This window comes from Arachis ipaensis, chromosome B07 (genome assembly GCF_000816755.2).
Source record: "Arachis ipaensis cultivar K30076 chromosome B07, Araip1.1, whole genome shotgun sequence".
In the NCBI taxonomy this organism is placed as follows: domain Eukaryota; kingdom Viridiplantae; phylum Streptophyta; class Magnoliopsida; order Fabales; family Fabaceae; genus Arachis; species Arachis ipaensis.
In genome coordinates this window covers 31,647,916-31,660,033 of record NC_029791.2, presented here as the reverse complement: position 1 = coordinate 31,660,033, position 12,118 = coordinate 31,647,916, and the positions used below count along the sequence as shown (strand labels likewise).

Sequence of the window (12,118 nt, the reverse complement as noted above, 5' to 3'; positions counted from 1 at the left end):
TTAAAATTTATTAAATTATAAAGATTTAATTAAAATTTTAATAAAATTATAAAAATTGAAAATAATTTAACCAAATTTATAAATAATACGATCATATTGTTGAGGAACAACGAACAAGTATATATATTCATGTCCATAGTGATGTTTTTCTTGGTGATTAGTGAATATTGTCTAATGATGTTTTAGTAATTATTATTACGTCAATGATTTGCAGCCATGGGACTGGTTGAGGAGGACCTTCTTGGAGAAACCAGAACAAGAATCTGAGCAGAAATGAGTTGATATGCGATCGATCTGTAGAGAAGGTAGAGTATGGTTTAGGTAATTGAAACAGTTGAATAATGTAATCTTTGTGCTTAGATCCACACTATTTCTGTGAGATTATGGTTCTAGAAACATTTTACATTGTACTCGTGGATATCCCGAAAAATTAAAATCAAAACAAATTTCTAAAAAGATTGTAATAGATTTATAGTCGTCTGAAATCAAATTCCGTTCAAGATTGAATTGAGTCTAAAAAAAAGTTGCACTTTTTTTTTTCCTCGGCCTTTTTGTTCATTAAAAATTTACGGATGGTATTACAATTTTTTAGGACTTATAGCCGTTTTAGTTAATCACAATTTTTCAACCACTTAACATAATAATTTTACAAAAATCCTTTAGAATTTAGATCTTTTAAAATAAAGAAGTTAATAAAGTAGTAAAGTAATGAATCAATCATCATTAACTTTGTGTGTTCTATTATCCCAATTTAAGAGCGATTAATTTGTGTGCAATTGCGTTGGAAAATGTCTTACATGGAATGGATTTAATCCAATTCCATTAAAATATCCCTAATCCGCGTCATGGATGCCTGGATGGAGTGATATCACTTCTTTAGGCCCTATTGCACTCCCTTAAATTACACATTCCATCACAAATCACCAATCGAAACATAGCCAAGGAATCTTTTAATGTATTAGGAGCATAGACTATTGTGTTCCAAACATAATTTTGGAAAGCAAACCAACCCGGCTGGTTCATTTACTTAAACAAGCAGCATAAAGCCAAACTAGAATCTTAGTGTAGCAATAAAATCAAATAAATAATTAGGGGGAGAAAATCCAATAATACATATCCAGTCTTTTATGGTTGAGTATCATGCCCTTCTCAAACTGGAAGGAGGGTGGAGACAATTATTAGACCTCATTACGATGACTAATATATTAATATTAATACATAATTACAGAGAATGACTTAAATTGGAAAGGGCAAGTCATAGATATCTAATATTTACAAGAACAAATTAACTAACAGATATAGAAAATGAAATATTGGTTAGAAGGAATCTACGGTTGGAAGTCTATTGAATTGCAACACCTCTTGCCACTTGACACTGCCATGAATTTATTCTGCTATGTAAAGTTGCATCTTTGGAATGTAACGCAACACCAAGTCACCAACACGTCATCATTTTGAGTGAAGAGAAGCAAAAATCATGTTTGCTCATTGACTCTTCTCTCGGCAGCAATAGCCGCAGCCATTGATGGTGACAAATGCCTTAGATTTGAATTTGTGTTGCCATTTTCATCAGCTTCTGGCATTATTAGTGGGGCTCTTGATAGTAAGGATTCCACATCCTTCAGAGTCAAAACAGGTTGATCTTGATTTTTTGTGTTCCCACTAATGAATGAATGATTGCTCCTGCCTCTGTTTAGCTTGTATATGCTCTCTTCTACAGTGTCTTTGACCTAAACACGTTCAGGAACAAGCATAAGAACTCATATGCAACACAAACCTTCGTCCAAAAGCAAGAAACAATTCTTGTTCACCGGGAACAAGTCCATTTTGGAAATCCTCAGACCATTGCAAACCAAGGTTATCAAATACTCAAGTCACCAAATTTAATTATAAATAGGTCCTTGACCTTTGTAAACGGGAGACATATTGGTCCCTCCTTACCGGATTCAAACCATTGCGAGAGGGATTTATGTGTCCCTCATTTACAAAGGTCAATGACTTATTTGCAATTTAAATTTAGTGAGGAATTTATTTGTCTTCCTGATAAAAGACCAGGGACTTATTTGTCCTTTTCTCTGTTGAATTCATCTAAACTCCAAAAGTTTAGGTGCACTATTGAGTTCGATAACTTGTTGAATATGGAAAAATAAATGACAAGTTTGTTGGTGCGTGAGATGGGGAGAAACAGAACAATGTAACAGCATACATCAATGCCTTCTGGTAACTTACAATGAAACGATGAATGAGGGTCTTGTTCTTTTGGCCGATACGATGTACACGACTGATCGCTTGTGCTTCAGCAGCCGGATTGAGTAATGGCTCTACAAGGACCACATGCTGTGCTTCCAAGAGATTGAGGCCATTGGCTCCATGTTGGATTAAAAGCAATAACACCTGAATAGATTTTGACACTGGCCTCTCACCTTTCTTGCCACTCTCGTGTCCTCGAAATTGACTGATAGCAACTTGTGCTTTCCTGAACCCACAAATTCATAACCAAAGTAAATTGAGCATAATGGAGTGCCTGATGTACACTATTGTGAAACATGGGATCACCAATAGTCACACATAGTTGATACAATAACCCTCACAATTGTGTTGGAGAAAGACATTATAGACTGTCATTGGAAACTGGAATAACCTACCTAAACCTGTATTTATTTCATTCAGAACCAAACCACTACAGCAAGAACCTTAAGTTAAAAATAAAGAAGGAAAAAAGAAAAAGAAAAAGAAAGAAAGAAGAAACCCTGTCTCATATAATATCTAATAATGTTTTTTTACTTTTTTCCTTAAGTTTTTAACTCTATGAACAGATAAGATATTTTACTAGCATTTCCAGCTAAAGAATTTCATTTGATTGCAAGTATTCCTTCACATTATGGTCATCTATGCATATTTGATATAGCAACTTCCTGTCCTGACCTACTCAAGGTCATTGGAATCCTATTTTATGGGTCATGGACCATCACTCTTTTAGCTGCTGTGTTGAAACCAAATTTATTTTATTTCAGAAGAAAAGAGCAAACAAACATCAAATTTAAATCATTTCGTCACAGAGGCTCTCGCATTATAAACCATATCTCCTAAAAATATAAGCTATCAAGTAGAGGCCCATAAGCAGCTTTATATCTACCAATGTAATCAAAACTATTTTTTTTTCCAGTCTATCCTATTTCCTTTTATTTTTATCCAAATCTCTTCTCCTAGTCCAGCTTCAGTTTACAAATAAATAAAGTTATTGGGTACATTATCTTCTTACCTGCCTCCTTTCATACGGATGAATGTAATGTCATTTGCAGCAAAGGCATGCTCCAATACATCAAGTACGTCATTCCAACTAGAAAACACAAGAACTTTTGCTTTTTGATCTGTAGCCTTTACCCACAAGATTCTTCTAGTGATAGCTTCAATCTTGAAAGCACCCAAATCACAAAGAGAAAACAGTTGCACAAAATGAAATTCAATGTCCTTAACAAGTTAATCAATAGAGTAACAATACAAAACTTGCTCTTGAAATAAATGCATTATGAATTTGTTTTCTTATAGAATCATACTACACTACTAATTTACGTAGTGAAGGGTTGTTTCTCAGAAATCACTGGGACAACTAAACGTACAAATTACACAATAACACACTGAAAAATGCAGCCAACACATTTTGAAGTTCATATTCAATCACACAGCACTCAAATGACAGTTTTTTAAGTTCACATCAGTCCCCCAGAGATTTTGCAGAACAAATTTAATCTTCTAAAGATTCTAAGCATCAATTTTATCCTATTGTTTGAAATGCAATTCTATTTGTAGTCCTTCGTTGTACATGCAGATATGAATTTCTCAGTAGATTATGGTTATCTTATAAATGGGGGATCAAATTGATGTAAAGAATCTGCAAAATAACCATTTTAATGTTGCACTGCCATGCAGTATATTATAAACCATGACAATTCAGACCTAAGAACATCACGTGCAGATTCCACAGGGTTTTATGCATAAATATAGGATATCTTTATTTATACTGAGCACGTCAAAAGAATATAAGCTGTAAAGAAAAACACCTTAGTTCCATATGAGCCTTTGACAGTAATGGATGCTTCACTTTTTTCACAGTTGTCAAGTGTATTAGGTGTTACAGAATTAGAAGATTCCTTCTGTGCATCAACAGCATAAGCAATGCTTCCAAAATCTGTATGCTGTCGACATGTTGGGCACATAACCCAATTGTGAATCTTGCTATGTTGAAGCCTATTCTCAGTCATAGCAAATAAACCTGTAAGAAACAGATGACAGTAATGTTTCATATATTATCAAGGTAAAAAGTTGCCTAACAATTCATCTGTTGAGCACAGATGGATGAAAGTAGAGTACCTATGCTAGGTGTTTCAAATGGTGAAAAACACATCAATGGGAACCATTGTTTCTGAGCACTGAATAAAAAAAGTAATACAAGAGACATTAATTAATCCTTAAAAGCTTCTTATACCATTTTATCTTTTATAACTTATAATATTGAATAACTATCAATTTAAGCACCAAACAGATGTCTAAATATACATTGAAGAGCTAAATTGATGTCTATTTTGATATTCAAAATCCAGAGAACAAATTGGATGCTGTTGAACATTATAGAGGACTAATTTAGTATTCACTTTTAGGTGGGGAAGTGTAATAAGAGATCAACTATTTTATGCAGCACCAACTATATGTTCACCAACAATGAATAATGAATTATCTAGGTCCATCATTGTAGAATGGAACAACAAATGAATGGGACATTAAGCTGTCATATAATTACTTACATTTGCAGCACGTAACATGCCCACATTGAAATACCATTTTCTGACTGCCAAGCTTTTCTTGGCAAATTGGACATGTTTCTTCGTCAGCTTTAAATATGACTGCACCCCTCTCTTCTGTAGAGTTTGGCAATGCAGTTATCTCTTGAGTTAATGAAGAACTATCTGGACTTCCCAATGGCAGCTTTTGCTTAGATTCTACCAAACCCTGAAAAACGGTTCATCTGAGGTTAGATTCAAAAAAGCAAAGCAAATACCAATGCGCGCATAGTGACAAAATACATATAAAAACTAAATGAATCTCGATATAAACAAGTTTCTAAGGCTTGTTCCCCTACCTTTAAGTAGCGGAGCTTTCCTTTTATCTGTGACAACATGTTCAACGACATAAACTTATCATGCGAAAAGTTTGAGCTAGCTGCAAATAGCTCATCTTCACCTAAAGCATCAAGAGATTTATCATCCTCATTTGCCCTTAAGTGCAAACGGGAAACAGCCATCTTTATTTCATCATGGGCCCGTAGGTACTGAGCTTGAGCTAGAGCTAAAGATCTCGCATAGCCAAACTCCTTCCTCATTCCCTGTCAAAGTCAAGAACAACTGATCAGAATTCAGAGAATCCAGGGTGTCAGTAGATAACATCAGCTGCTGAAAACGACTCGAGCAAAATCAACCTAACCTCAAATGCTTCTATTACATGATTTTTTGCTTTCTAAGAGAAGGGAAGTATAACTTCCAAACAGAAACGTTGTTTAGGTTAATTTCCCTAAAAGGTTACGCTAATAAAATGGAAAACATTTCATCAACCCATACCTCAAAAACATGTAAATGCTTGGTTGCTGCTGTGACAATGTCCCTTCCCAATCGACCCTTGCAATAGTTCTTTATAACACCGAGAATAAGCTCCAATTCAGATGCTGATCTTGAAACCTAAATACCACAACATAACTAATATGAAATACTAGAAATCACATGCCATGTATTTCAAGAATCCAACTGATCACTTAAATGAAAAATGAGGCTAGCATCTTTTATGGTCAAATCCATATCTGATTTTATGTGGAGTCCAGGTGTCTAGACTTTTAAGACAATATGGGATAGAGATAGGCCATGGTGAAATTATATACAACACTTAAATTCATAAGACTAGATAATTTTAAAAAGCAGTAGAATATGAAATTGATTTAATTTAAATACATTGCAGGACTCTTTCCTTTTCATTTCTGCATGGGTCATTTTTCTTAACAATTTTGCACTCTATTTCAATAGTAAATGAGTGCTTGGACATGAAAAAAATTAGAAAACATATTTTTGTACTCCAAGGTTGAAGTTTTATGGAAAGCTCCGTCACATATCTGACATATTCACCTTAAATCAGTTCCTGTTGACAAGTTTCTATGGTTTTGAGATTTGGAGTATTTGGTTTGAGCATACCTCGTGTATTCTGTGACGGTTTTTTGGACAGGTGAGTTTTGTGAGATAGGATGGAGTTTGGCCTTTGTTCCTTGTAAAGTGCATAGCCTTTTTCTAGAGGAATTTTCTGCTTACAAATGTTGATAGATTGGCAAGCTATGCTAATTGATAGTTTCTTCTCTAGCTTGTTTTTGTGCTTCTATTGATAATCTCTAGTCGCTCTTGTAAAATTCTATATTTATCTCAACAAAGTTGTTCATTTATCCAAAAGAATAAATCCAAATAGAAGAATCTAAATCAGCCTATGGACCCAAAGCAAAAGTTGATAGCAGGCAGTCACTAACCACAACTCTCTGTCCAACATTCCTTTTCTTTGATTCTTCATTATCAATTTGAGATGCTGTTGCTCTGTGATTAGATTTTGATAGCTTTGAGAGGAAATGATTCAATGCGAAATTCTTCTTCTGAAGATCTACTGCCTCCTCAGCGGATGAAATTATTCCGCCACGTTCATTCTTAAGAACAAATAGTCTTGCTTCATAATCCTGAACAGATAAGATAAACCTTGAGATTAGTTAGTTGTACAAGAGGAATCAATTTGAGAGAGAATTTCAGCTGCAAACCTGGAAGAGTTCATCTAGTTCACACAGAATGCATGGGGGACCATCACAATTAGGTTGGCAAGTTTGACATTTACCCATACGGTCAATATCTTCTTCATTTGGTTGTTCCATCGTTTGGTCAATTTCTAGCAGTCGATCTAATAGACCTTTCCGAGAGGTCTCTAACTGATCCAAGCCTGTCTGAATTTGATACTTCAGAGATGATATGCTCCGAAAACTGAATTAGAATAACAAATATAAGAACTAGACCTTTCACATGTGTGTTTTTTTTTTTAAAAAAACCCAAGAGTCAATTTCACAGAATTTCTCAGACTTGGCATTGGATTCTCAAATCTTTTTTCATTTTCACAAAAGTATATCCACATTCAAAGAGATTCAGATGTTCGTTGTCAACACAGCCATCCTATTTTATCCAGCCTTGAGATCATCCCGGTGTTCTATATATTATTTGCCATAAACACTTTTCGTTCATAATGCAATGACATGTTGGCAAAGACAGCAAATATGTTTTCTTTAATGTTCATGACCCATCTCAGACTTCTCAAGAACTAGGCCGTATCACTTTCTCAATTTCTTTTTTTCAAATGCCGAATATAAGAAAAAAGAGTTCAAATTTCTCACTGCTAGGTCCAAACCCACATTCACCCACATGCATCAACACACTTCGCCACAAAATTGGTCCTTTAATAATTGCTGAATTTTAAAATATTATTTTGAAAATAGACAAATGAAACATATATAGAGATAGTCATTCAAATGGTATTAGCACTCAGCAATTTCTTGTTGAAATTCTATAAATTCAATAAAAACACAACTTGTTAGGGATACTGTTTACCACCAAACTCCATTCACTATGTGACATATATCTTGCAAACTGAAAGCATCACTAACCGAGCAGCTATTTTTGATGACTTTGAACTATTTGCAGCTGCTGAGATCGCTTCTTCAATCTTTCTAGACAACTCGGCTGAGAAATCCTTGTTCTGTTCAGCATGATGAAGTGCTTCTAGCCACCAAAACATATTTTGATCTGCTTTGCTGTCACTAAATCCATTACTAACCTTCAAAAAAGTTCAAATGTCATTTACAGAAAATACAAGATTGTGAAGGAGTAAAAAATAACAATCAAAATAAATAAATGTCATGAAAGAATATAAGGTTCCTGATTACTTTCACCTCTCCAAAACTTAATAAAATAAAATAAACTATTTAAAGATAGCATGGTAAATGAAACAACATAGACGCGACTTATCGTCTTCTTTTCGCCTGTATAATTGATGCTTTTCCTACCTTTTGACTTTTGCAAACAAAAAGAAGACATTGGTGAAAACAATAGCTCATTTCGAATGCAATTAAACTGACTTAAATCGTTATGTATGGTGGTCCTACAAAATCCTTCAGTAGCCTGAAATTAATCATCGCTGAATCTTAAGAGAAGAGCAACGGTTGTTGAATTTCAAATAGATCACCTAAATGATCATAAAATTCGTTGCTCAGACTTAGATTAATGATGATGTCAACTGTGTACCAGGAACAACATATTAAGAAATAGTTTGGGTTAATATCCTAGTCTTACTCACCCAGACCTCTTATAGTTCTTTGGCATTCACCAGGAAAGATCAACTTATCTTCACAGGCTTTTAAACTGACTCATCATAAAGTGTCAAAGGTTTGAAACAAATAAAGAAATAAAAACAAAATTTCCTTTAGATCCACTAAGGATATTTACCTGCATGTATGAGTTTTGAAACTCCTGTTCAGCTGCACATAGCTTTGTACTGAACACGGATAAGTATTTCTGCTTCAAATCTTCACATTCTGCTGTCAGAGATTTGACAGTGCAGACAGCTACATCATCAACATCCTGATTCTCATTTAAGTCATCTTCTGAAAGGCTGGATGCAGAATTGGATAGTTCTACCGAAGCCGCTGAAAATTTCGTGTCATCACAGCCACTTACTTTTTGCCTCTTCAAAAGACAATGATCAACCTTGTCAATAAAATGCTTTCTGGATGTTCGAGAGAACTGCTTTTCTTTAGAGGACACTCTCAGGGCAAGGTCTGCAGCCTGTGGGAGCATTTCGGCAAGATTATGATGAACATGGATATTCAACAAAGGATCCAAGCGGAAATCCTCAGAATGCTCTTCAGCCAACGTCAGAGCTTCGTGGTACAGCAATGCAGCTTGAGATAATTCGTTTTGTATTGTTGCTATTGCTGCAAGCCCGTTCAGAGCAACAACTAACCTTCTAAGAGCTTCCTCACCTTCTACCTTAGTCTTGCTTATAAGAACCTACAGATTAAGATCCATGTCAATCAATAGACCAATGTACGCTGCATGTAAAATCTCACACTGAAGATTCTTAAATGATCATACCATTAGTATTTCCTCCATGGTCATAGGTGACTGCTGGAGGGAACGCAGACCAGAACTCCCAACTTGGGGGTGACAACAAGCCTGACGAAGTTTCAGCAGAGCATTCAGTAGCTTCCCTGCCTCTGAGTGAGTGATTAAAGAATCTGACAAACTATTTAAAGATGCAGAACCTGGAATCCACATGAAATATTCATGTCAAAAATTATTCCAGATAAACATTGGTTTCAAACAACTTATAAAATGAAATTAAAACGCCAGAAACCTGGGTCTTTTCTATTAAGGATATCATTTCTCAAACTTTCAATAACTTCATGGGCATCTATGACACAGGTTTCATGTTGCCTCTGATAAAAGTGCTCTTCTACTGGTGAGAGTGTAAGCCAAGAGAGACACTCCTCCTGAGACGGAAGGTCCAATTCATCTGCAACATGTTCTTTAGAAGAACGCCACATGATTTGTTTGAAAACTCTGTGTGTAAATTCCATAGCTCCCATATCTCCCTTCTGCAGAAGAATATAAAAACATATAAAATACAGGAAATATGCATGGTGCAAACTATATGATTCTCATAAAAGAATAATTGATTGAGAACATGGGCACAACATATTAGAGAAAACTAAACTGACATCATGCTAAAGAGAAGCTACTAAGTGCCTCTGAATGCACAAGGCTTATAGAATGTCGTAAAAGAATGTAATTAGAAAATAGATATTCAGACTCCTTATGTTGTCTTTGACTATTGGTGGCCAAAAGTTAATATAACTAAGATTTGATTTGATAAAGTTTTTGGAAAGGTGCTTGTGCTTGGTGCATCAAAAAAATCATATGCTGGTGCTTGCAACTTTTAGAAGTTAGGGGTGCTTTTGAAAGCACCTAAAGAGGTGCTTTACAAAGTTAGCTTGTGCTTATCAAAAATAAAAAATCTAATATAACCTCATATATTAATGAATATCCAAATTTATCCTTGTATTTAATTATTTATGTCTATTATGGTCCTTCTAAATTTTAAAAGTTATTTTGCCAAATACAATTATTGTTACTTGTATTTATTGAGAGTCATTTTTAGTTTGATTTACGTAACATTGGTGCTACAACTCATAGAAAACCATCTTTCAAAAGCCAATAAAGGTACTTTCGAAAAGTAAAAACTTTACTAGACCAACCCTAAAACTTATCTCACGATATTCCTTTTTTTCTCATAAAAGAGAAACAAAGCAGCAACAAAGTTTGATTAACAACAACCAAGTCAAACATTAAAGTATCAAAGAAATACCTCATAAGGATCTTGAATAACTTCAGTCCACCACTTGTATGTATTGAAAGGGCTAGCTTTAAGAAACCTTAGCAGCCCATATAAATCATCAAGCTTGCGCTGAATTGGGGTTCCTGTTATGCACCAATGATGCTTAGAATGGAGTCTTAGAGCCATTTCAGTGGCAGCAGCAGTATTACTTTCCACCATTTGAGCCTCGTCCAAACAAACCCTCCACCAATATATCCTGGTGAGAAGAGTTGGGACAACTGGGTACCTACAAGGGAAAAATATTACTAAAACACTTGGGATCATAAAGGAGATATGAAATCTAAAGTTTCTCCGACAAATAATTTGATTAATCATGAGGAAACTGTTATTGCTAGACCATGCATCCTCTCCCTAAAGACTTAAGCTTTGGAGGAGCACTGGTTCATGACATGGTATCTATTAAGATTTTTGGTCTTAAGTGTCCAACTCCTTTCCAAAAGCTAGCTTAGAGGGAGAGAGTACCATAAGTGCTCATAGAAGCTATCTAGATTGCACTATTAGCTTATGTGGGACTCAACACTCTATATGTCTAATAGTAGACATGTAGATTTAGAGTGTGAACTTTGCAAGATTGAACATCTGCAAGTGGCCCAGCATAAAGCCTAATACAAGATGTGATATCATATTATCATCTCTAGATTCTTTGCTGAACTCCAGCCAAAAGTTAGCAGAAAGGATATGCTTGCTCATGTCATGTGTTATAAATGTTATTTTGGCTGTATGACTTGATGTGGAATTCAACAAAAAACCACAGCCTCTATGACCGAACAGCTTAGAGTTAAATTTCAGTATGTTCTTTGCATTCTATAAACTTCATGTTCATGCCCAATGGGCTTATGTGCAAGGGGACATATTAGATATGATGTCGTTCATGTGTCTTCCCTTGACAGCTTATGCTTATGAAAGAGAGAGTTCATGTTGGACAGGCTTTTCTTTTAGCATAAGAGAGTCTGATTTCTGAAAAAAAAAACATTTGTTATTCAATTTGTTGTTTTCAAAATTAATTATAAAATTCCACCTTGATTTTATTTTGTTTCCTATTTGAGGATTTTATGAAACGTTAGTAGTTTTCAATGTTTTCTTTACAAAATCAACAGGAGTTAGGACAAAATAAGGAAGCATCCTTGTAATTAATCCTGAAACAGAAAACATTTTCTCACACCATATAGTACCTTAACTATTCAGCGAGACAGAATCAGAATATGTTGCAGAAAAAGCATGGTGACATTCAGTATAAACTCGCATCATTCTCATATGGATGGGTAAAATATCCTGCCTATGAACATGATAATAACAACGGAAATATGACATTCTATGGAACCAACCTCTTTTGAAATCTCAAAAAGTGTCGATCACCTTCATGTCTATCAGAATCATGGGATAAATCCTCTTTAAGCACATCATAGGTAGTTAACACAATGTCAGCAGTGGCGAGTTCACTGATATCCATTATAGATGTGTTGGATAAAGAAGTCTCCCGCACGCCTTCATAAATACAAGTTTTCAAGGATCCCGAGCGCGTATGGCTACAATGATAGCTTATCATCAATTTGACAATGATAAAAACAGTTTTATATATATATATATATATATATAGAGAGAG

General features: G+C 34.9%; 2 protein-coding genes across 6 annotated transcripts in view; one reads left to right on the top strand and one right to left on the bottom strand.

Moving 5' to 3' along the window:
• Positions 1-523, top strand: part of LOC107608254 — a 3,144-nt gene extending 2,621 nt beyond the window's left edge. The window contains exon 2 of the mRNA XM_016310100.2: positions 215-523. Within this exon, the coding sequence (XP_016165586.1) occupies positions 215-277 (63 nt within the window). The 3' untranslated portion in view covers positions 278-523. The remainder of the gene's footprint in view (positions 1-214) is intronic.
• Positions 1,060-12,118, bottom strand: part of LOC107608870 (E3 ubiquitin-protein ligase SHPRH) — a 14,429-nt gene continuing 3,370 nt past the window's right edge. For 4 of the 5 annotated variants that reach the window (XM_016310631.2, XM_016310630.2, XM_021107598.1 and 1 more), the window contains 15 exons: positions 11,841-12,041; positions 10,486-10,741; positions 9,475-9,715; positions 9,213-9,382; positions 8,565-9,128; positions 7,727-7,896; positions 6,836-7,052; positions 6,557-6,757; positions 5,613-5,729; positions 5,138-5,380; positions 4,803-5,007; positions 4,062-4,273; positions 3,263-3,414; positions 2,230-2,476; positions 1,060-1,730 (listed from right to left, as the gene is read on the bottom strand). In XM_016310631.2, the coding sequence (XP_016166117.1) occupies positions 1,476-1,730; positions 2,230-2,476; positions 3,263-3,414; positions 4,062-4,273; positions 4,803-5,007; positions 5,138-5,380; positions 5,613-5,729; positions 6,557-6,757; positions 6,836-7,052; positions 7,727-7,896; positions 8,565-9,128; positions 9,213-9,382; positions 9,475-9,715; positions 10,486-10,741; positions 11,841-12,041 (3,451 nt within the window). In that variant the 3' untranslated portion in view covers positions 1,060-1,475. Of the gene's footprint in view, positions 1,731-2,229; positions 2,477-3,262; positions 3,415-4,061; positions 4,274-4,371; positions 4,431-4,802; positions 5,008-5,137; positions 5,381-5,612; positions 5,730-6,556; positions 6,758-6,835; positions 7,053-7,726; positions 7,897-8,564; positions 9,129-9,212; positions 9,383-9,474; positions 9,716-10,485; positions 10,742-11,840; positions 12,042-12,118 lie in introns of those variants that run through there. The other variant, XM_016310632.2, reaches the window with a different exon arrangement.